Source organism: Diplotaxodon limnothrissa, linkage group LG18 (assembly GCF_057381915.1).
Source record: "Diplotaxodon limnothrissa isolate DT_005_m linkage group LG18, D_limnothrissa_male_GT1.1, whole genome shotgun sequence".
Classification (NCBI taxonomy): Eukaryota; Metazoa; Chordata; class Actinopteri; order Cichliformes; family Cichlidae; genus Diplotaxodon; species Diplotaxodon limnothrissa.
The window spans coordinates 7946784-7972872 of record NC_140613.1 but is presented as its reverse complement, the minus strand read 5'-3'; the positions used below and the strand labels follow the sequence as shown (position 1 = coordinate 7972872).

The 26089-nt window shown below is 40.3% G+C and overlaps 1 protein-coding gene across 1 annotated transcript in view; it reads right to left on the bottom strand.

The window, feature by feature from the left end:
• The window catches only part of LOC146613019 (contactin-associated protein-like 4), a 145445-nt gene that overhangs the window by 4969 nt on the left and 114387 nt on the right, over positions 1 to 26089 (bottom strand). The window contains exons 14-21 of the mRNA XM_085378639.1: positions 25450 to 25612; positions 23924 to 24051; positions 23053 to 23223; positions 19761 to 19979; positions 14846 to 15085; positions 12741 to 12965; positions 7751 to 7884; positions 3682 to 3769 (exon numbers count right to left, since the gene is read on the bottom strand). Of these exons, the coding sequence (XP_085234765.1) occupies positions 3682 to 3769; positions 7751 to 7884; positions 12741 to 12965; positions 14846 to 15085; positions 19761 to 19979; positions 23053 to 23223; positions 23924 to 24051; positions 25450 to 25612 (1368 nt within the window). The remainder of the gene's footprint in view (positions 1 to 3681; positions 3770 to 7750; positions 7885 to 12740; positions 12966 to 14845; positions 15086 to 19760; positions 19980 to 23052; positions 23224 to 23923; positions 24052 to 25449; positions 25613 to 26089) is intronic.

The following is a 26089-nucleotide window of genomic DNA, read 5'->3' as shown; positions in this document are numbered from 1 at the left end:
TGACCGAGATTTTCCTATACACCAACATTAGCTAGATAAATGAAGAAATGAAGTTCACACTCACTACTTACATCCTACTAAAGTGGTTCCTTTGAAAACCAGTTTATTTATATTTTTAAAATTCCTTTTCTTTCATGATATAGCTTAAGAGTACTTATGGAAATCTCTGATACATGGAAGGAAAATGTGTATTTTTCTATTTTTGTTCCACTGTTAGTTGTTCTTTTTATGAAAGAGCTGTGACTGCAGCCTGTGGTCTCCCAGACGCTTATTCACAGTTCATATCTTAGTCCATCTTTCATGGAGGCACCGAGGGAAAAAATTACTGGCTTTTTAAAAATTGTAAAAACTGTAATCACACCAACACTGTTTCAAGTCTCTGCCCATGACTGGAGTGGAAGTGGAAAAAGCAACACACTACAGAAATAGTTGATTCCCATTTAAAAGTTTAAAACTTATGTGGAAGAAGCACATTCAAGTAGTCAGAATGAGACCTCCAGGGATGAGCAGTGCTGGAGCAGTCCAAAGGTACACAAGATCTGCACTAGATAGAGATGATATAATTATTATAGTATATAATAATAACTATTATTTTTCTTTTTTTAGTTTATCTAGAAAAAACAGCTGGCTCATTTGGGAGGGACTCAGAGTAGAGCTGCTACTCCTCCACATTGAAAGAGGCCAGCTGTGGTGGTTCAGACATTTGATTAGGAGTCCTGTTGGGGGTGAGGTGTTCCGCTTATGTCCTACAGGAAGGAGGACATGCCAGAGGGATAACTTCTCTCAGCCTGGGAACACTTACGTAGGTCATTTTTATGCTCACTGCATCGCTTGTGTCACGTGATGCGTATATGTAAGAGACATAAAGACACACAGAGGAAGATGTTGCATCTGTTTGAAAATGTGAGTTTGTGTAAAGAAATTTGCAAAAAAAATGCTGATGCCCCGGCAACATAGCCCCAGATACACAGCAGAAAACGGATGGATGGATGGATGGATGGATTTATCAACACTAGGAACTTAAATCTTAAATTAAGGCAGAAATGTGCCGGTTCCATTTATGATACAGTTCAGATCAATCCAGCTCGATTAAATCCAGTCCTAATCACAGGAAGCTAAAAGCAAAAACTTGCAATTATTTCTTTGTTTCTGCTCTATACATCTGGAAAGACTGTTCCTCTTAGATGATAGCACAGTTTTAAGGAAAATGCATTTATGGGTTGAGCAGCTGAGTTGAGTACATGGTGATGGCACGATAAACTTGCCTTTACTGTTGTGAACAGCAAAGAAAGATTTTCATTGCACAGGCAAACGTCTCTTGCAGGGAAACATGTACTGTGTATAATACAACTTTGAAACTTGAAATGTATTGTGCCAAGCTTGTTTTTTTGTATATACAGCAGTATATTTGCAGATAAGTTTCTTTCTTCCTGTTAAAAATGAACTTTAAGGGTTCTACAGGTGGGGTGTCAAACGTATTTCATATTTTTCGATTATTAATGGCTCGTCAGTATGTGGGAGCCGAATCCTCAACCTGGCTGAGAATCCACACAGGCAGGGGTGGGGCTTTATTTTGATGGGCACACCATGCAGCCACTAACACGCAAAGATAGACTGGAACCATAGCATGGGGGGAAAGGAAGGGGGGCAGACATTCCAAAGACAGCCAGTGTACAGGTCGGATTTAAACACGAGCATGTTGGGAAAAGTGAAGAAATGAGCGGAAACTTAAAATAAGAAGCATCTGGCTGCATTTCAATGATATTGAGTATCTGAGTGTCTAAATGAGTGTCACAGGCCTGAATGGGTGCTTGAAGCCATTTATAATTCTTGTATAATTCTAATTCTAGAAACACAACAAAAAAGAAATTTTGGACGTTTAACTGTATTTTCAGTTTTAAATTTTTTCAGTTTTTCCCAGTGATAAAAAACTCCCTTTTTCATACTACACAAAGTAATTAAGCAATAAACAATTAACTTGTTGAAACCCAATGCTCACGGTATTGGGGGACAAGAGGGAGAACATCTGGTTTAATGGGATATACTGCCAGATCTGTTATTTAAATATAGACATGTGTGGGATCCACAGAAACATCAGAATCTCAGCTAAAAGCTCATGTATAGGAATTTCTTTTATTTATGTATTAATCACATTATTTTATTGTATAATGCCTTGGTGACACTGGATTTTAACGAGTCTCACACTCATACATTAAGACAAATGGTGGGGGTGTAGTAAGGAAGTTGGGGGAAGCAGACAGCTCCACAGGAAGAATCTTTTGTCTCTTCGAGGACTCTGGTAGGTAGCAAGGGAGTGTGAACCTTAAGGTGTGAAACAGCTGTGTACTGCCTTTTGTTCCTGGAGAAGGTATTTAACTGAGAGCCATGCTAGGCTCAGAGAGACTCTGCTGACCGTCTGCCCCGCGGTCATGTAGGCTCTCCACAAGCTTGGTTTTCTGTTCTTTGTGTGTTTGGATTAAAGAATGTTAGCTACCGCTCACCGCTCGTCTGCAGGCTTTATTTAAATGGAAAAACTTCCACAACACTCACAAAATCATTTGAGCGACCACCAAACAGCTAAAATAGCAAATGATTAAAAAGCAGGTAAACAGATTTCCCCCCCAGCAAACAAACAAACAAACAAAACCTGGACAATCCGGGCAATGAGTTACCAGAACATTTTCTGCCATTTTGCACTTTTCTTTTTCAATTTAAGTCCAAAGAGTCATGCTAACAAGTTTCTTTCTTTGTCACAGCAGCGTTTTCTTTATCATGCACACTTCAGACGCAGACTACACCTTTCTTGGCTGCTGCCTCAAAGCACATTGTGCGCTGTCTATCTTGCGTGCTGCACAATAGCGTTTAATATTTAGTATCTACTGTTATCTACTGCTAGCTAGTTTATTGTGATGGTGCTGTATTTATTATGTTGCTTTTTTTTTTGTTTGCTTTCTCTTCTGTTTTTTTTCTCCATACAGGTGATTCAGGTGTTTTGTTTGTTTTCTTTCTTTCTTCCCCCTTTCTCACCGTCTCTTCTCCCCTCTGGTTTTCTTTCTCTCCCTTCTTTCTTTCATTCTTTCTCATGTCTGTCCCGTTTGCAACCGAAAATAAAATAAATACATAATTATAATAAAGGTCAATCAAATGGACCAATATGGCAAGGCCATGATGATCCACTTGGTAAAATAAATCCGCTTGGCATCTTTCTTGGCCTTAAGACAACAATTCTGATGGCTAAAGATCCAAACGAGACAAAAAAAAAGAAAAAGAAAGGGGAGCTTCACTGGCCTGCTTAAGATCAAAGTGGGCTATATGTGGCCTGTGGTGTAAAATGAGTTTGACACCCCTGCTCTACAGTAATCGGCAACTCCGTCCGAATATCAGAAAAAAGTTGTTGCTGCGGTCCAAGATTGTAGAGTGCATCCCCAAAACCCAGAAACTACTTAAAATATCTTTTGTTTACTTCTTGACTCAACATTTCTGAGCACTCAGTACTAAGATGAAAATATCCCTTTGTCCAGCTAACAGCTCTGGCTCCATGTATTACAGTCAGTTTTTCTAAGAAAGCTCACGCTGAGAGTCAGGCACCAAACTTCTCAGAGCTGTTATCAAATAAATGTGAGTCTGAGTGCTCCCTAACTAAAAAGACATTCTGTCTTCTTTTACTGTGTCCTCACTCACCGTGCACTCTGCCCAACACCAGCGACTTGATTGCATTAAATTCCCCGTCAGATGTCAGGTTGAAGTCTTCTCTGGCATTTTGGTCAATCTGAAAAAAAGAAATAAATAAATTGGCTTTTGTTCAACCTTTAATTTTTAAAGTAGAATACAATACAGGATAATTTAAGACAAATAAAAGCACAGAAAATTAAAAGATCTGAATACAAATTAATGATTAAAAAAAACAAAAGGAAAGTTTTTGAAATATTAGAACAATTAAGAAAAATGAAAACTGAAAGTTGAAAGTGCATCAACTAGGACATGAACAGCTGGAAGTGGAATAAGATCAAATTAAAATTTTAAAATGCCCTAGGCATAAAAACGAGCAAAGTATTACATTGTTCTGTGAGCTATTCTAGTTATTAGATGCAGTGAGTATTACTTTCGTGCCAGTCATTACTTTTCAGTCAGCGGTGACGTGAATCTGGCGCTCCATCCTTTTTAAATTTGATTTTTTTTTTTTTTTTTAATGTTCAGCTTTCCCTTTATCTCAACAGCTCAAAGGGAGGAATGAGCAACAGAGTCCAAACTTGCAGTTAAAAACATTCAGTCATCCAGAATGAAATTCACCACTGGAGATTATTTTAATTAGAGCAGCTCCACAGAGAGTATCTCACCATGTGGCCGTGAAGAAGAAAACCTAGTCAAAATCATAACTGAAGTTTCCATCAAAGGGGGAAAAAAAAGAAAAACTTTTGTAAGTCATTATAAATGCTGATTACTTCAACAAGACATCTACTGTTTGAAGTAACATTTACTTGAGGTCATAGCTACACTTCTTTATCGTAAAGCTGCAGAATGGTGTATTTACAAGACCTATTAGGAGAAATGGAAAAAGCATTCATAATGATCTTTGGTTCAGGCCCAGAACAGCTTCATGAGTGAGGGGAGGATTAACAGATGGCTGTTATTATGGTGAGGAGAGGTGAACGTGAAGCAAATCTGTAAGATTTACCGGTCGATCTACGTTGCTACCCAGACCACGGCCACAAGTTGTCACCAAAAGAATGAGGTCATGGATACAAGTGGTGGAAATGAGCTTTTTCTCATGGGTGACAAGGTTCTTCCTTAGAATGAGCTAAAGAGCTCAGTTATTGAGAAAGGGCTTAGATTAGAGCTGCTACTCCTGCACATTGACAAAGGAGCCAGCTGAGGTGGACCAGGGATTTCTTACTGGGAGGAGGCTCGAGGACAGACCCAAGACACCTACCCAGATGTTCCCCCAGAGAATGGGACGACAGGGCATCTTTGCTTAAACTGCAGACGACCCAGATGCAGACGTGGATAAGCGACTGAAAATAGAGTGCTGAACAGACCAAAAACAAATAAAATACTAGCTCTGACCTTTCACATTTTTATATTGAACTTAGGGCACATACAAGGCTAAAGAAGAGGGGTGATTTATTGCAATGAATCACATATCTTATGCATTTACACCATTCTGCTTGCTTCTTTCTGCTACTCTCTTATCTGTAAGAGGTCACCACAGCAGGATATTATTTATTTATTTACTTTTACACTCAATGCCCTTCCTAATGCAACCCTCCAAGGGATTTGTGTTTTTTAAAGGTGTGTGAAAATATGATGAGCTGTAGGTGAAACTGTAATTGGGTACTTATGTTAAAGTGTACATAGAAGTTTTTGCCAATCCATTACACACATTGTATTAAAAAAAAACAAGTTGGTGTGAATGAAAGTGAGTGTACTAGGAATCCAAAATTGCCATTAAAAGATTAACTAGAAAAATAAGAACTGCATTTAACCTTGATATGAGGATAATTTACAAGGTCTAAAATACAACAGATGTGCAGTTCCCTCAAACCACATTTTTAATTCAGTAGATAGACATTCACACAGGATAAAGAAACATACTACGTCCCTGTAGTCGAACTTTAGTGAAAAATAGACACAAATAAACTTTACACTGACTCAAACACCGTCTCTCCAACCCAACCTGAAAATTGCTTGCAATAATTGCTTACATTAAATTGTGGAGGCAAGTGAAAAAAATGGCTGAAGTTGCTATTAAACATGCTTAGAATTAAATAATGAAAACTCAAAGACAAGCAGGAAGTCAGAGTTTGTCCACTTTAACTACCTGCTTTGGATACCTATGCAGGGAGAGGCTGATAAAACAATTACTGGTTAAGAAAGCTCCCCCAATTGGGTTTGCAGTTTGCAGTTCTACTGATATGAAATAAGCTCTAGATACATTTTTATAGCCTTAAGCTGATATGATATCACTGAAATTACAGTAGGTTTCCACATATTATAACCTAGATTGGTTCTATTGAACAGGAAGTACCTTTTGCAGTTAGGTCCCTTGTGTTTACACACGGCACCCAAGTCCAGAACTTTATCTTGCTGTCTCTGACAAACTTTGATGTACTATTTTAAGGATCTAATGGAGTGTGTCAGTAAACCTAAAGGAAACGAAACACTGGGCCATCTGATAAGAGTGCAGAAAGAGAGGGCAATGATGTATTAGCAGCCCAGGGTGATTTAGTTTTTCATTTTTCATTCGCTCAGGGGGAGAGGATATGACGGTGTCCAATTGTGAGACCACTTTAGAGAGTCTATGCTGCTGGCCATCAAGATGCAGCTGGGTGACAATCGATGAAGGTCACCTGATGTTCCCGAAGCATGTTGTAACAATATAATGACTCAAGGTGATGGAAACCGGTAAGATGAGATGCAACTCATATTTCACTGGAGTCTTGACAAACTGCATCAAGACGAGGTCACCTTATATTTCATCTCAGGGTGTTGATAATTATAGAGACGTCCAGGCTGCTGGCTCCCAGTGAGATTAAGTTTACCTCATATATCATCTGAGGCTGTTGTTAACAAGATGTTAACGCTGTTCATGAGATTTAGATATTTTGAAGTTGATCCATATTTCACCCAGAGCTGTTTTAATGTGTAGTTTATCCCTGCTATCCTTCCATAGCTCTGCAGTAATAACTGGAGCTTCCTCGAACTAAATTAACACAGGGATTATTGAGCCTTCCTGAAGCGACATGATGCGACTGGATCAAATGGAAAATAATTTCGGTTAAAAAGTAAAAAACTTTTTAACAAATGGCAACTCGTTTCAGACAAATCATTTTTAAACTGCCAAATCTGCCACATGTTTGTGGGAAACACCTGTGCTATACATTTTATGTCAGTGGTTTCAGGATTATTTTCCATGTTATGACTGATGGTGAAGGAAGTAAAGAAGGAGCCTATGCACAGCTGTGACGTTATCGTATCTGTGACAAATAGAATCTGTGTGCGTGGCATGTTTGAACAATAACATACAGATAGAAAATATTAAATACAGAAGATGACATTTACGTATTTATATTTTTTTATTTTGGGGTCTTTATCTTGAAACTGAACGGAAATGACTTAATTACAGGGGCTGGAAAAGGGAGCACATTAACTTTTCTGTGGAAGTCTATGGACCATAAACGAAACAACATCCAATGCTCTTTAGTGTATAAGTGTCGGGGTTAATAGACTCAGGTTAATAAAAGCAAAAATAAGTCAGGGTTGCCCGATACTGACGGGTAAGTTGTAATAGGACCTATTCACACTGGGCTAATGGAGTTTGTTTTAAAACAGTGAGAGCACAGTGGCATATCTGGGAATAAATGCTCAAGCAGGAACTGCAAAACATTCAATCATTCTTTAAAATAATTTGATTGATCAGAGCATAGTGCTTTTTGTCCCCATCTGGTGGTGAAAAAAACATTGTAACCTTTTATTTTAAAGTGGAAGTCAGTTGAAATGGCAGAAATTACACTCTTCTGTCACTTCAAAGCTGTTAAAATTGAACAGTGTTGTTATTTTGTGTGTAAGGTGAGATGCTCCTCCCTATTTTCTACTCACTCGTGCAGTCCCTGCTTTTGTAGTCTCTTGAAGATTTAAGGAAGCACATATCACCTTGTCGTATACTGTATGCATGTATAGTATAGTGTATATTGCACACAACCTAAGTAAAACCATAAATGTAGTTATACAGTATTTGTGTTCTTTTCCTCACCTGTACAGACACAGAGTCTGTCAGCCTCCTGATGGAGACGGTGTGCAGCTGTCCGTTGGCGAGGCTCCTCACTTTGCTCCTCAGCACTTCGGTGTCTCTGCTGCTGTCCAGCTTGTATCTCACCTCCAGCTTATCTTAATCACACAAACACAAAGTTTTTCCACGTTAAACTTCTTTCTTTCTCTTGACGAAAACATCCGTGTGTTCTATAACCTTTACGAAAAAAACATCCTTAAGAAAAATAACCTTAGATTCGCATCTTTCGGATTCATCACTGAGTTAATAAAGCTTTCCATTTTAAGAGGATTAAGAGGTAATTCCCTATCAATAACAAAACTCTAAATCTAATTAATTTTCCTAATATACAGAGCATTAGGAGCGGATTAATATAAAGCAACGTTATTTCTTTGGGGCTTTTAAGATTAAAATCAAGGATATGAAATTATACATTGTCCTTCAAACGCATCCATGTTATCAGGATAATATTTTTCAATTATAAATAATCCCATAAGAAACACTTCATAATCATGATTCACTGTGTTCATCTTTTAATTAGGTGTATTTACCAAAAGGGAATAATTACTTGATGTATTAAAGCTCATTCCCGTAGCTGCCATCTCTGATAACGTGGTTTATGCATAAGTTCTTGAAAGCAAGACTTAAGTGATTAACAATGAATATCTCTCATTTTGGCTGAAGAATGTTCAAGTGCAGCAAAGGAAATAAGCAGAACAAGAGAGAGCTCTTAAGGATTTCACTGGACACGTTTAAGCACATTTACCTGTCAACTCCCCGGTCAGCATGAGGCCTTAATAACTCAGAGAAAGCCGACAGACAACAGGGCATTAACAGCAGAAAAAAAACAAACATTTATAGCTAACCAAGCAGCATAGTGCCAATTTTATTGCTGGATGCTGAAAATGCCATTCATCATCCAAACTCTTATTCCTGCAGCACTTTTTCAAAGACAAAACAGCTGGACGTGTTAAAAGGCAGGAGAGTAGACAGTAGTAGAGTAGACAGGGATCCAGAGAGAGGATAGATCTGACAGATTCTTATAGATCTTCTGAAGCTGCTAAGTAGAAGAGGAGGAGAAGACTGAGAGAAGCAGGAGAGGGCAGAGCCTGATATGTGGAAAAGATGACGGGAAAGGGGAAAGACTGAGAGGTGAGGAGAACTTTGATAAAAAAAACACCCAGCACGCCCCTGCGGGCGGTTTATCCTTCAAGCTCGGGTCCTCTACCAGAGGCCTGGGAGCTTGAGGGTCCTGCGCAGTATCTTAGCTGTTCCCAGGACTGCGCTCTTCTGGACAGAGATCTCCGATGTTATTCCCGGGATCTGCTGGAGCCACTCGCCTAGCTTGGGAGTCACCGCACCTAGTGCTCCGATTACCACGGGGACCACCTTTACCTTCACCCTCCACATCCTCTCGAGCTCTTCTCTGAGCCCTTGGTATTTCTCCAGCTTCTCGTGTTCCTTCTTCCTGATATTGCTGTCATTCGGAACCACTACATCGATCACTACGGCCGTCTTCTTCTGTTTGTCTACCACCACTATGTCCGGTTGGTTAGCCACCACCATTTTGTCCGTCTGTATCTGGAAGTCCCACAGGATCTTAGCTCGGTCATTCTCCACCACCCTTGGGGGCATCTCCCATTTTGACCTCGGGACTTCCAGGTTATACTCGGCACAGATGTTCCTGTACACTATGCCGGCCACTTGGTTATGGCGTTCCATGTATGCCTTGCCTGCTAGCATCTTGCACCCTGCTGTTATGTGCTGGATTGTCTCTGGGGCATCTTTACACAGCCTGCACCTGGGGTCTTGCCTGGTGTGATAGACCCCAGCCTCTATGGATCTTGTACTCAGAGCTTGTTCTTGTGCTGCCATGATTAGTGCCTCTGTGCTGTCTTTCAGTCCAGCTTTGTCCAGCCACTGGTAGGATTTCTGGATATCAGCCACCTCCTCTATCTGCCGGTGGTACATACCGTGCAGGGGCCTGTCCTTCCATGATGGTTCCTCGTCTCCCTCCTCTTTCTTGGGTTTCTGCTGCCTGAGGTATTCACTGAGCACTCGGTCAGTTGGGGCCATCTTCCCAATGTATTCTTGGATGTTCCTTGTCTCATCCTGGACTGTGGTGCTGACACTCACCAGTCCCCGGCCCCCTTCCTTCCGCTTAGCGTACAGCCTCAGGGTGCTGGACTTGGGGTGAAACCCTCCATGCATGGTAAGGAGCTTTCTTGTCTTTATGTCAGTGGCTTCTATCTCCTCCTTTGGCCAGCCTATTACCCCAGCAGGGTACCTGATCACGGGCAGGGCGTACGTGTTGATGGCCCGGATCTTGTTCTTACCATTCAGCTGACTCCTCAGGACTTGCCTGACCCTCTGCAGGTACTTGGTGGTTGCAGCCTTTCTAGCGGCCTCTTCATGGTTCCCATTTGCCTGCGGGATCCCCAGGTACTTGTAACTGTCCTCTATGTCTGCAATGTTGCCTTCTGGTAGTTCAATCCCCTCAGTTCTGACTACCTTCCCTCTCTTTGATACCATCCGACTACACTTCTCCAGTCCGAACGACATTCCAATGTCATTGCTGTATAGCCTGGTAGTGTGGATCAGTGAATCGATGTCTCGTTCACTCTTGGCATACAGCTTGATGTCATCCATGTACAGGAGGTGGCTGACAACTGCTCCGTTCCGTAGTCGGTATCCGTAGCCAGTCTTGTTAATGATCTCACTGAGGGGGTTCAGGCCTATGCAGAACAGCAGTGGGGACAGAGCATCTCCTTGGTAGATCCCGCACTTGATGGTGACTTGTGCTATGGGCTTGGAGTTGGCCTCTAGTGTTGTACGCCACATCCCCATTGAGTTCCTGATGAAGGCTCTTAGGGTCCCATTGATCTTGTACAATTCTAGGCATTCCAGTATCCAGCTGTGGGGCATTGAGTCATAGGCCTTCTTGTAATCAATCCAGGCAGTGCACAGGTTGGTCAGTCTGGTCTTGCAGTCTCGGCTGATTGTTCTGTCTACCAGTAGCTGGTGTTTTGCGCCTCTGGTATTCTTGCCAATTCCTTTCTGTGTCCCGCTCATGTATTGACCCATGTGCCTGTTCATCTTAGCCGATATGATGCCTGACAGGAGCTTCCATGTAGTACTGAGGCAGGTTATTGGTTGGTAGTTGGAGGGGACCGGTCCCTTCTTGGGGTCCTTGGGGATCAGGACCGTCCGGCCTTCAGTTAGCCATTCCGGGTGTCTCTCGTTAACTAGCAGCTGGTTCATTTGTGCTGCCAGACGCTCGTGGACTGCAGTCAGCTTCTTTAGCCAGTAGGCGTGAACCATGTCGGGCCCTGGTGCTGTCCAACTCTTCATACTGGAGACCCTTTCTTGGATATCTGCCACTGTGATGGTTACTGGACCCTGTTCAGGGAGGTCGCTGTGGTCTGCCCTCAGATCCTCTAGCCACTGAGCATTGCCGTTATGGGTTGCGTCCTTCTCCCATATGCTCTTCCAGTATTGCTCCGTCTCCAGCCTTGGTGGTGCTGTTCTCTTATTGTTCCCTTGCCACTGAGAGTACACCTTTGCTGGTTCTGTGGAGAACAGCTGGTTTATTCTCCTGCCTTCTATCTCTCTGGTGTACCTCCTCAAGCGGCTGGCCAAGGCTGTGAGTCTTTGCTTGGCAGTTTCCAAGGCCTCAGGTATGGACAGCTTGCTGTATTTCTTAGGCACCTTATTTGTCGCACCTTGCTGCAACTCCGTTATATATATATATATATATATATATATATATATATATATATATATATATATATATATATATATATATACGTATACAGTCGCTCCAAACAGAGACTGCAGCGTGTTGTGCGCTCTGCTGAGAAGGTGATTGGCTGCAGACTCCCATCTCTGCAGGACCTGTACACCTCCAGGACACTGCGGCGTGCAGCCCGGATCTCAGCTGACCCTTCTCACCCTGGACACAGTCTGTTTGACCTGCTCCCCTCAGGCAGGAGGCTCCGGTCCATTCGCACCAGAACCTCTCGCCACAAGAACAGTTTCTTCCCCTCTGCTGTTGGACACATGAACAATAACCACATGACTGTCCCCGCCACTAACACATGACCCTACGCTGTGTCACTGCATCATTTCATGTCTGGCACTGATCACCACCTGCACTCATGTATATATCTTTCTACGTAGCACTCATAATTCTTATTCTCATGTATATATCTCATGTATATCTCATGCACATATCTTTCTTTCTACATAGCACTTTAATTCTTATTGTCTGCACTGAAGCACCGCAGCAATTTCCTAATGTTGTAAACCTCAACATCTGGCAATAAACCCATTCTGATTCTGATTCTGATTCTGATTCTATATCGTTTGGTAAGCTTAACGCAGGAATGCTTTACAAACATTCAGAGATGGACTTACACACTTGCTTTACTTCTCTCGGGGATAACTTTGTCGGAGATGAAATGCCGGGTTGCTAGCGAAGCTCCACATGCTATCCAGACCACCGACAGGTCCCGCATGCCACAGCCGCTCTATCACGTGATGCATACTGCTCCGACGTGCTAACGTTCTGAGGTGAGTTACGGCGTGTTGCAAGTTTTGTGAGGTGCTTTCGTGATATTTAATGGATCGGATTACATTTTTTATTTTTCTCCGATATCCGATCCAGTAATTTAGGTCAGTATCGGACCGATACCGATACGCAATATCGGATCGGTCCATCTCTAATCCATACTGAAGGAAAAGCTGGATCATTAACAGGAAAGAATTACAGAAAGATATTTAGAGGGTGAAACAGTTGGTTCATAAATAACAGAAGACATTCAACCTCAAGTCTGAAGGACGAAGAGGAGAGAGACCAAACTGAACATGGAGAAGAAGAAATGCAAACAGAAGCCCTCTTAAATTTGTCATCAGGTATAAAAACTTTTGAAAAATTAAAAGTTTTGTCTTACTGTAAGACAGGTGTTCTCCTCACCATGTTTATTGATGAGCACAGCCAGGTATTCTCTGTAGTAGGAGCTGACGTAGAGCAGCAGAGCTGGACTCTGGTTCGTCCTGAAGCTCAGGGAGACGTTTTCTCCTCTGAGCGTCATGTCAGAGTAGATGGAGGATGGCAGAGCGCTGCTGTTCCTGCTCATCTCGTAGGGCTCCTTGAAGGTGTAGCTGACAGATGTTCCTGACTTGAAGCTGGCTGACACCTCTGGAAGAAAGCGGCCACAGAAAGGTTGTAGCACCTACCTACCTCTATTATTATTATTGTTATTATCTTTTTTTTAGCCATGTTATCGCTGACATTTTTCATAGATTCAACTAAAAAAGTGGGAACAAATTATACAAGATACAATTTAAAATAGGTTCTCTGCTAAGCTGCTATGTTTAGACACAGCACTGATTAAGCTCTTGAGCTAGCTGCCTTTTATTTATGCCTGTATGATTCGTAGGTTAGTGTGAAGTACCAAAAGAAACAAACAAACAAAAAATTATATATATAAGGACTGGACTAAAAAAAAAGTTAAAAAGCAGCCAATGTCCAAAGAAGAACTTTGAAAGATTTTTAGAAAGTCTGGAGAACCTCTGATCATGAACACTTAAAAAAAACTACAAAAATGTCTGGCTCATTGCAAGCGAGAAGTGAGGGATGGCTCAAGACGCTTGCACACATTTGCATGTACATGAGCAGATCATTGGATTAAATAGATCCTGTGTTGTTTTTCCTCTGATAGAAATGACAAAATGTACAATTCACATATCTAAGGTTGCCTCTCAGTTTCAATATTCAGTTGCTACTGGTTATTCAAAAACTCTTTAAGTTAACAATTTCACATAGCCTAAATAGTTTTTAACACCACAAGAATGTTCTGAAAAAATACTGGAGCAGGAAGAAAAACAAATACTAATCACCTAAAGTTTGGCTTCAACTTTAAATACAGTTGTATCTGTTCTCTATTCAACTAATGAATCAAAGCAATTAAACACACTTGTGGGACATCAGCAGGCTGAAGAGAGTAGGTGCCAGCAGCGGGAATGAAAGAGGGGTGGAGAGTCCTCTTAACCAGCTGAACTCAGTGAAATGTTTGTGCCCAGACATAGAGTTCAATGTGAAGATGCATCATTAATGCAATGAATTTACATCAAACCAAAATACTTTGAGTACTTTTTAACGAGTGTCAACTGCAGAAAAACGATTCTGTGAAACAATATAGATGAATACCTTAACCTTAACATCCACTCTGAATATTCGTATTTATTTTTATTACCATATCCATTTATTTTGAGTTTCATTATTATGATAATTCGTCCTATTATAGTTCACTTTACAAAAATAGAAAACTTTGAATGTCAGTATGTTCTACCTGACTTCACAGGGATGTAAACACAGAGTTGATTCTCGGGCTCGAGGACTCCTCCAGCAGCAACCACAAGCTGACACATAACCACAGCTTTAACCTTGGCTTGTAGGATATAAGAGCTTATGAAATTAAATGTAAAGCCGAGGAAAGATGTCAGACACATTAAGTGGCTCTGTGCAGCATGTGTTTATAACAGGTCTCCTATAGCGACGTCAAGACAGGTGGAACCATTAATGTTGCTCAGTTCAGAAGAAAACACGACCTTTTAATGGCTTCAGCTTTTGAGAATTTTGTCAACAGAATGTAAACGCTTCCTGTCACTTCCTGTTGTCTGACTTGTTGATGTTACTTTTATTTATTTATTTATTTTGAAAACTTCCCTGTTGATGAACTTTTTAACAGAACTTCTGTAAAAAATTCCAAGATGTGCCAGTTTTCTAGTTTACACCATGTAACTCAGCAACCAATCGTTGGCAGATCTCCCTACAGTACTGCTTCTTTTGTATTTTTGCATCATCTGTGAGACATACTCGCTCTCTTCCACTCCACTACACTAAGAACTTCAAGGATTTCTACCACGTACTTCTTTATAGGTATTTGACAACGTTGCAAGTGAAATAATTTGAGGATATTTGTTGGCGCCTGTGACAATGAGCTCCTTCAGCTAAACGACATCTTTACAGCATCCAGACATTTTTAAAGTATGACTCTCGCTACACTGTGTGTGTACCTGTTTGGCAGAAGACTCCGGTGTACGCTGACAGGTTACAGTCACAGTGGAAGCCATTAGCTCTCTCCACACAGCGGCCATGGTTCTGGCAGAGCGAGCCGTAGCTGCTGCAGTGACCCGGGCAGCCGGGTTGAACGCCTGGTGTTATCTTCGCCCTCTCCTCCAGGTCCAGAGTGACGCCGTTCAGCTGCAGAGAGCGGATACAGCCGCGGAAGCCCTTCTGCCTGGATGCTGTGCCTCCTGAAATCACAAAAGTTAAGCGCCATTATCTTTACTTTCCACCCTTCTGTGTAGAGATCTTCCCGAGGGGTTGAAATGGTTATATTGCTGATATCACAAGCAATCAAGGCCAAAGCGTGCTCCCCAAGAACAATGATGCAACATCGATTTCTGTGTCTGTTTTCTTTCAGGCTCAGGCTTTGTTTTATTCTAAGTGTGCTGACAAGCCTGTATGTTTTTTATTTCTCCTCCTCCTGTCATCTGTAGCAGATCCACATGTCGCCTCTGCTTCCCCAGAGGCTTCAAACTGTCAATACTATTTCTATGAAATGACACAATGATGAAAACACAATGAGGCAACAAGCTGTAGGTGGAAGGCTGATTTAAAGGTATAACTTTCATCAGTCTGTCTCTATAACATCCTTCCAGCTGCTGACTGTGTGTTTGGCAGCCTTGATGAATTACTGTCTGAACCAGTGTCTGGTTGTATGTCTGAATTTGTAGGGGGGGAGCAGGAAGGCAGATTTTCTTCCCTATACTAGACTTTGCGTTGCTCATTCTTTCCACACTTACCTTACTTGCACACAAACAGTGGAGAAAAATCAAAAATGCATGTCCACTTTTGCAAACACGCATCCCATCCTTTCAAACGTGATGGCACAGCCAGAGTTCAAACCCGACAACCTCCCACTTCTGCAAAGATCGGGGCTCAATCGTTATTGTCCTCAGAGCACAGACGAGGCAAAGCTTTGCTCTGCGTGTTCAAAGCTGACAGCTTCCTATTGTTTAGCAGCAGGAGCTTTTCACACCAATAAATCAGAGCTCTGCTAGACTCCTCTCTCTCCTCTGATGTAAGCCAACAAACTGTATATGGTTGAAACAGGCAGTTTAGCCAAAGCAACACGAGTGCAGAGGTAAATATTCCCTGAAAGCTTTTCAAAATGACAGTTACTCTAAATGATTTACTAAAATACTTAATCTCTGTGTTGACAGTGATACATTATACTGATACTAGTATAAAGGGCTGAATATATTTCCTGGCGAACATCAGAGATAAAGCAATGATTTGGAGAGAAAATTTTACAGAATGAGAAACATATTTTTTTAATGAGAAATGTAAGAGCATGTAATTAAAATTATGAATGTTGTTTCAAGCATGTTTTGGGTAATTCAAAGGTAACAAGAAACTACACATGATAATGAAAACACGTGTCTGAAAAGCAAAACCATCAGAATTTGGACCCTAACAGAAACTGAAGGCGATGCTTGGTGAGATCATTCCTCAATGAATGATTAGTGAATGACTTGTGGAGCTAAAAAAGACAGATGGAGATAAACGCAAGCATCATCAGTAAGAATATAAAATAACGATTGTGCTCTTTTCACAAGATCATAGTGGCGAGTACATGCTGCAGCTGAAGCAAACAGTATGTGACCACTGGGGAGTAAGTGGGAAAGAATTAGTGGGATCAAAGCAATCATCAAAGGTTGTGTAGGTGGCTCAAACTACAAAGATCCCTCAAGCTGCTGGCTCAGGAAATGTAGTGAGGATGAATTCAAACGCTGTAGCACAGTAAGCTTTATGTGAATGATGTCAGGCTTATAAAATAAATACACTGATGCAATACAGACAAGGCCAGAGACACGCAATACATTTGCAAGGCTCTAAATATTTATTACAGTGCATTTTTTTTTTACTTAATCATTGGACTTTGGCTTCATATCACATTAGCAGTGATGCTAAATGAATGTCAGTCTTCTACGCAGTTCAAACCCTTAACAAAGCTTTCATTTCTGCATCATATCAACTGGATCCATATAGAATGCATGACTTTTTTTGATTAATGTAATAACTGGATCTTTATTCCAACCCATATCAGCTGATACGATCCTTCATATTGTACTGGCAAATCTCATACTGTATGAAGCATCTTATTGAAGCTGCTTCAACTTGTATACACGTGTTGCTTTTCCACTGTTTTTGCTTCTGCACAAATTTGTGTTTAAGGGCAGGAAGGTCCCAAATTCATACTGTCAGGTTAACAAATATAAAGACGATTTAATTGTGGGGTAATATTTCAGCAAATCAAACTGAGATACACTAAATTTTCTATTAAGCAAAACAGATATACAGATCCTGGTCACGGCACCACTCGCAGCAAGCAAAACACAAATTTACGGACACAGCGCACCAATAAACTATAGCTTATCTATTCAAAGCAGGCAATACAACAAGTGATGTGAAATGTTCCTTGGAATGAATGGAAAAATCTTTCACTTGAAACTGCTGTGCGCAACTATTTTATGTAATTTGCTGCCTTATAAAGCAGTGCAAGGAATAATTAAGGCTCATAAATACACTGTTCATGGAATTATGGGTATGAATTTAAAGAAGACAACTCTGTGTCTTATTAAATCATAGCTAAGTAGATGGGCTAATACATCTGTGCGGTGCACCTGATGAGACTTGATTTATTCAAAAGGCACAAAAGCATTATAAATCCAAACTATAGGGACCTGGCAGGATTATGATTTATTAAAAAGCTGTACACAGGAGTGAGTACAGCATCGTTGTGGCTAATGCTTACACAATTTCTGAGCTGATACGAATAGTTATTATACAGTCGTTTACAGATTTTGAAGAATATGGGTGGAAATTCTTCATGCCTGTTCATCAAATATAAAAAATAAATAAATAAAATCACCTTGTGAAATGACACCAACACGTTTTCATTCAAACACTCCTTCATACTTAGTGCAGTGTACTTTCCTGATAATTTGGAGGTAAACATACACGGCTTTAGGCTGCCGGTGGCGACCCGCTGGCTATTCAGAGTGGATTATCGGCTAAGCACACTGAGCAAATCAATATTCACCTGCTGCTGCAGCTGCTGCCTTCATCCAATCTCATCAGTGTTTGGTAGTTTGTTTTCCTTCCAGTGCGCGTTTACTGATATGAAGTGACATGCATAATATTTACACAATGATAAAACCCGATAATACACAATGGATTTTCAGTTTTTTGTTGGATTTTTTGTCCCTGCAGAGCTACAAACAGACTCTGAGGTCAAACAAATAATTTCAATGGAATGAAGCGATGAAGTTGAGATAACGAGGGCTGAAGTATTGATAAAGTTTGAAGTTAAAGAATTTTAGTGAGCTGGTTGTTGATTTGCACAAACTTCTCACAAATAACTTCAGATTCATTTGTTTATTAAGAATTTGTGCACCACACTCTTTATTATGCCACTGCTCCCTGATGAATGCATATTCAGTGGTCAAAACCATCGCCTCAGCAGACTGATACTCGATAGAGCTGGCATTTAGTCAATAACAGTTTAGCACTTACATAGCTATAGAATATTTCTCTTCCTTTTCCAGCACGTTTCAGGAGACAGGACCTCCTAATTGTATTGTCTTTTAGATGTCACTAGTTTATGCTGTAGCACTGTGAGTGACGATGTAGTAGAAGACCCAAAGAATAAATGTGCAGATGCTGCACCTTTTATATCCAATACAGCTGAACAAACACAGGGTTCAGCAGCAACAGCAGCAGATTAAGTTACTGCTGCACAATGTTTGACATCCTACATAAAACCACTTTAAGAAAACTGCTTTATACCATCTATAACATCTACACACAAATCAGACTCATGCATTGTGTCTGCAGATGCTGAAAATAAGCACCTGGATTGATTGCTGAGAAAATATTGTTTTGTTTATTTTTTATTCTGAGACGATACAGCAGTATGACTCCAATCTTTCCAGCAAGATTATCAGTGTCAAATCTAACACTACTCATGTTTCCCGACTTCTGTTAAGACACATGACTTCTCTTTCATAGTCAGATTTTTGTTGGTGTTGCTGAACAACTTCCTTCCCACATTTATGGGTTTCTAGACAAATAATATTTAAAGCATACTGTCCGGCATATTGATTTTGTTTAATATTGGTTGCTCTGCTCCCTTTTTTTTTTGTTTACCCTTCTCCCAGTTTCTGATCACTAGCAATATGAAGCTTTTTTTTAAGGATGGATCCAGCCCAAGCATTATGCGTCTTTAATAAAGACTTTTGCAGTAATGTGCTATGGCAGTGAAGTATAAAACTGCAAGGAAACAATGTTGACTTCAAGTTTTCACAAAAATGTAACACTTTTTGTAATTTCATTCAACATATTCAGGGTTTTCTGTGCATTTGAGTGAGAAATCACTGCAAACGTAGCAGTTTTCACCTTTTAATTAGGGTGCTCTTTAATTAATTTTCTTTTTCTTTTCTTTGACTCATCTGTGATACGTGGTAAATAAACATGACCTGAGACATCTGATAGCAGTCTACTCCCAAATGACTGAATCCAGATGGCTCCTGAATTTATTAACTGTTCAGTTCCAAAAGCCTCAATAAACAAGCACTGAACTTGTCAATGTTTCATAGAATCCTGTCTAATGGGAACCTTTTTCTTTAACCCCTGAAAGGCACAAAAAAGACTAATTTGACTAAAATTTCTATAATTATAAAGCTGACAGTTACAGAGAACACTGAGATCCTGGAAGAAATGGCCTTGAATCATCCAGAACTAAGACTAATGAGGTGAAAATTTACACAAAGAAAGAGTCATGTTTATACTTCAGACATAAATCTACAAGTTACATGAAATATTCTTACTTCTTGAGGATCTGAATATTGGATCGCTACTCACCTATGAACAGCTGGCTGTTGAGCTGCAGGTGGAAGTGTCCGTCAGCTGGCGCCTCCTGTGTGGCGACAGGAAGTTCATCCAGTCGAAGCGACGCTTCCTTGACGTTCCGCTCGGCTCGGACTCGATGCCACCGGTTGTCATTCAGTGGGAAGCTCGACTCGACACGAACCTCCAACGGGCCGTTACCAACATCAAAGGAGAAAACCACCTGAGTGGAGGCTTGACAAAGGAGAATGGATAGCATGTGAGGCAAAGGGGTAGTATAAAAATTTATATTGTTTCATAGGAAATGGTTTAATTAGACAACATATTAAGTTATTCTGCTCTCTGGCTAAGCACTGTCAATAAATTGATAATAATCATGACCAAAGTAATCATTAAGATCATGCAGTTTCTTAGCTGTAGCAGTGAAGCAATTTCTTATGCTTAAAATAACCCATTTCTAGTTTATAATCTTAAAAAAAAAAAAGTCTGAAAATAATGAGTTCAACTTTTGTTTCAGGCAATGTCTCTTCACTGCTGTTGCTGCTGTCGAGAAAAGACTGAAGATTTCAGTCATCGCTTCTTGTAAAGACACGACGTGGCAGACCCAACATCAGCATTTAATTTATGCAAACAATGAACATTCACTGCGACTCAATTAATGGGAATTCTACATCTCTGTTGAAACCTCTATTTATTTTGACAACACAGGTGTTCCCTTGCCAAGTGCAGCTATAATCAATCCTTACACGTAGCTGCATGTTTCCACAGAGCTCCAACAGTCAGTCTAAAACCTGCCAATGGCAAGAGTGGGAATAGAGATGGGAGTTTTAACAAGCAGGTTTGACTCGAGTGTCTGAAAACAAAACAAGAAGACATCAGGGAAGCAGAGCTCTACGGAATGAAGTTTAATTACTCCCCCACAACAAAAACAACAAACACCAAAGCCAACAAAGCTCCTAAAGAAGCAAACTGGGAACAGTTCTCACAGGATAACAAACAAGAGAAAGCTAATTCAGGTTGTGTACTGAATACCTGGAAGAAATAGACCACCATCTGATTGTTGAGAGCACCATGAAAAGAAACAAACAGAGTTAAACAACAGGATTGTTAGGGCAAGTCAGGCTCTTTCAGATTTCCTGCTGTGCTTCTTAGACTTAAGTTCAGCCAGTGATACTTTTAAATAATGATCTGAACAGGTGTCAAATACCAGGACATGGTGTCCCAGCAGGATGTCGTATTAATCACGCTGATCAGAAGTAATTCACTTCACCTGTCAATGGTTTGTGGCTGATTATGCAAGTAAGCTTTAAAACGTCTTTTATGTATTACGATTTATAGTCCTGCTGTATTTTCCACATCAGGCTCCTCATTATGTGTTACTGCTTTTTTTTGTTTTGTTTTAGGACTGACCAGAGGTGGGTGTCTTGCTGCAGCACACTCTGGAGTGCTTGTTACGGCAAAAGCACTGAAGCAAAGGACATTTTGGGGGGCAGAAACCTGAGGCATGCTGCAAGAAACTTGAGCTGTATAGCAAGACAACAACAATATTCACTTTGGGATTTAGGAGCTGCCATGAATAATGAATGAAGCCGTTTAAGGTGTTAAGACCTCCGTGATTATTGCAAATTACCAAAGTAAAAAAAAAAAAATCCTTCTATAAAATAAGTCCAGTAAATCAGTAAATCAGATTCATTGCATTCTACTGTGAATTACAAAATCCCAAACATAACACAGCACTTACAGCATGCAGAGAGATATTGTTCATTTTATACCAGAATTAAATGTAGAAAAATGAAACCTTCAAGTGCAAACGTTGTAGCATTTTGCAGGTGTTTTTTGTGATACTGCTGCTTTTAAGGAAGATCTGAGTTTTCCTCAGAGATCCGGAGTCATGACTCAGGACCAGAGCCAGCACCAGCACCAGCACCATGAGGTGCAGCCCTTCTTCAGCACCACAGACAGCGACTCTGTGCTCAACTGGCTGAATACAATTCTGCAGATACTCTGCTCTGTTCTTTTTGTCCTCTCTAACAAAGGGTAATGATTTAGGAGACCACAGATGAAGCAAGCTACCATTCTTCATGTTTTACTGGTGGAAGGTGAGGATGTATCACTATGGGAGCACAAGAGCAAGATGAAGCAGTGTCCCAGCATCCTGCAGTAACTCTATCTCCAGCTACAGTGTAACCAGGCGATCTGAGGCAGCTGGAAACAGAGCAGCAGTATTCAGAGCTGGAACAACCACGCTGACTATGATTTCCCCGAGGAGAGATGCTGTTGGTTAGCTACCCCGTATTAGATTTCTACGTGTGTCTCTTAAATCCCATTTCTTATACAACTTCCTTTAAAATGCATACACAACATGAGGTCGGCAACAAGCTCTACACGTGAGGTTAAAGAAACCCCAAAAGTACCTACAGATTAGTCTAACAGCTGATTCAAGCCTGTCCAAATGACACACGCATTGAAAGCCATAATCGTATAAAGAAAAGGAGACCTTGTTGAGTAATACAGCTATTCTAAACTGCACAATCTGTGGTAGGCGGTAAGCATACATCCAACACTAAGGAACAATTCCATGGCACCCATAAACTAAATCATACTGTGCTGGTTATTACTGTCATAATATAAATGGCCAACAGTGGTGACCATAAATGTGTGCATTGCATAAGAGACAAGAATTAATGGAGGGTGAGGGTGAAAATGCCCCCGAGAGTTCATAAAACAACTGTAAAATTAAAAGCAATGGTGCACAAAAAAAACAAAAAAGAATTGCAGGGGTAATTATGAGTTCCCTTTTACGGGTTTAGTCTTATTCACATTTATGTTGTGTGGTGAATGCAGTGCCGTGGGTTGGCATTTATCATCGGTGTAGGTGTACGACTGTGAAATGCATTCAACTGCGGCCTGTGGGGGAAGAAAATTTGATCATAAAATAACAAATAATGCAGCTTAAAGCATAATAAAATACTGGAAACACAAAAGCAGCACCGAAAGAAAATGCTAAAGAAATCAGTCTTTTGATGAAAAAACGAAACAAGAATGAAGAGTTCAATGTTGTCACCCTCTTCTGTAGGACCCACAGACTATTTCAAACACTTTGCTCCTAACACAGAAAAATAACAAGGACACGAGCATTTGGTAAGATCCACAAATAGAAATAAAAGATTTAGAACTATGGCACGCAAATATTTTGATACATAAAAATAAAAACTTGTGCTTTCATACTGTAAAAAAAAAAGAAAACTCCACTCCTTTTATCTGTGTTTGATTTGGACTCTGTGTTTAGCCTCCAGCTCTTACTCACAGCTCAGTTCAATCCGGATGAAGTCTTTGATGCCCAGGTTTTCCAGAAATACACCGGAGGAGGCCATGGTTTTAAACAGGAAGGAGATATCTGCGCTCAGCTCTCCGTGGAAAGTAGGAAAGTGGAGGTACGATGTCTCCTTGTCGAAAAACGCAGCATTCCAAAAATTCCCTAAAACAATATATAAATAAACAAAAGTCACCTTCAGCATTCAGAAGTCACATCAAAAGAAACAAACCAACCTGTTAAACTATCTTAAGCTAATTGTAAATCTCACATTTGAACTGGAACATGTAATTTAAGAACACCAGAGAACATTTTAATAGTGCAAAGAGAGAATGATGTTCAATTTCACTGCACTGTTATTGAAACAATACTTAAACTGAGTTTGACATCATATAAAGGTAAAAGAATGTGAGTTAACACAGTTATCACTAAGCTTTTCTGTAACATGCTCCAGCTTAATCCTAAACCATGGACAGTATCTCCCATCTAGACTAGCTTTGCATGATCCATGATTAAAAATAAGCTCTGTAGAATGCAGCCCCTCAGTACATCCTCCTTATTTACCCGAAACAACCTGATTAGCTCCCTACCTTTAAGCCATCTTTCTTCAGACTGGCTGGCCCTCATAAAAAGACCTTATCTTTTGAAATGTTGGCCATGTTTAATTTTAGTATCCGCCAAGTAAGCGGTGCTTAACAAATTTATCAGATCACCTGATAAGGTTTATGGCACAGCTGCCCTAAATTAAACAATCTCTTCAATCGAAATGATTGATGATAAAATGAGAGAATAAAGACAAAGTAATATGAGTTTTCATAAATTAAATGTAGGTAAATGGGTAACCAAAACCCATAGGGGGTCTTACGATCGCCGTGACACTGCAGTGGTCCCACCCTGTACACAGCCTCTGATCCTGGCCTCTGTATGTCACCCAACACCAGAGACCTGACAGGTAGGCTCTCCTTATGGGTGAGCAGGCCTGAGTCTTCAGTCCTGGAGAAAAAAAATGCATATGAACAAAACATGAGGGGCAAAGTAGAAAAATCAGGATTAATGTAATAGAAAAGGTGTGAAGACAATAAACAAATACAGGATGACAAACCGTAATCTACATTCACTTAGTATTTATTTATAGATTTATTGGTTTGTGTGTTTTAATGTTACATCTCTCTTGCAATAAGATTACATGATGTGACGGTCTGACGCAAACATTGCAGAGTGTAGGTGCAATCTCTTGGGGACCTATTTATTTCAAAACCAATTTATAGCCCTCCTGCCAGTCAAAACTTTATCCTTGGCAGTTATCCTAACAGCTAGCCCCAAATGAAGAAATCCCCTGTCCATTTATGCTCACATTTTGCTTCCTGCACTTTGGATAATCTGCTGGTTATCCTGCTTCCTCTAGAAATTTGAGTAAAGAAATACATCTGGGACTCAGAGTGGAAAAGCAAAGACAGCACTTTGGGAATCTGATGAAATATTGAGGGGCAGAAGTAACAGCTCCGGTCGGTAAAAATAGAGTTAGATTTGCACAAACAGCTTGGACTGGGAAATGATGGAAGGAAGTGAAGCATGGCAGGATTGGTTACAACAGGAGGAAAGGTTAGAGCCGTTTTTGTTTCTTCCTCTGCTCCATTTATCCCAGCTGATTTAGTGTTTGCTAAACCACCAAAGTTGCAAGTCAATCATGTTTCATATCCTGAATAAGAGGTTAAAGTTGGAGACATGCACTGTGTGTGTATTTCCTGTAATTACTTACTTCAGCCAAGCTGTCTTTGACTTTTTTCATTTTCACCACTCATCTTGTTGCAGACAGAATGCTTTATGGCTGCTTTTCAGTTGTCAATGGACCTTTTTTTCCTCCACTAATTTTTAACCACATATATTCACCAGGAGCAGAAACAGATGTTTCTTTTTGGCGAATAAAGAGTTGTTACTTTTTTAAATCAGTTTTCTATTTTCTAATAAAATAATTTCTGTAAAATTTTTACTGTCATTTAAAATAAATGAACAATTTTTGTTGCATTTGACAGATCTAAGCACACTCAACTGCTTTGCCCATTAAAAAGGAAGTAGACTGATATGAGCTATTGTCTGACGTAGAAGGGCACTCTAAGAGAAGAGGGTGGCCTCTGTATTTTTTGTAAACAAATGCATATACAGTATCATGGTCTTTTGTTATTCTCTTGGATTTATTTGTGTTTTTCATTTTTCCTGTGTAATTATTACACAGTGCTTACTGGACCGTGGAATAAGGCCTGGCATCACTGATATTCACTTCTTTTTTTTTTTTTTTTTTTTTGATGATATTCACTTCACATTAGCTAAAAATGACGGCTCATAGTAGATGCATATGTAGAGAAAAATGTGTGTATTCATTAAGGTCAGTACCACTCCATGCGGTCAGCATCACAGTTGCAGTAGTGTTGTAGATCGACACAGTCGCCCTGCAGACCGCAGGCACACTGCTGGCTGCCCGGTTGAGCTCCACCCCAATAAGTCTGAACTCGACCTGCACCCGGTCCACCGAACCACCAGCTGAGTGGAGAGCCCTCTGAAACACAAATGTACACCAAAACCAACGTGAACAACTTCTGATAAGTCATCTTCATAAATCCGAGTTTTATCTTGAGGGGATATTGTGCTATGAAAAGCTGAAGCTGCAAATATTTAAATTTCCTAAATGTGTGCAACCTAAATTACAGTCAGACATGCAGTAACCTATACATTAGTAGTAGAAACCTGCCAAGTAAAGTCTAAAATGAGAAAAAAATACAGCAAAAGTGAAATCACCTAATCTAAATTGTGTGTTTTCTGTGTGCTTGAGGTCATTAAACTTGTCTAATATGCGTGTAATACAAAAAAACTGTATTCATTTCTTTTTAAAAAAATACATCTTATTAAGACTTCTCTCCACTATACCGTGTACATAAATACTACCTAGATAAGCTTGCTCACTGTCGCTCTCACATCACGTACTGCTCTTATCTTGCGATGCTGATGTAGAGAGTGACCTTTTTATTGTAAGTCA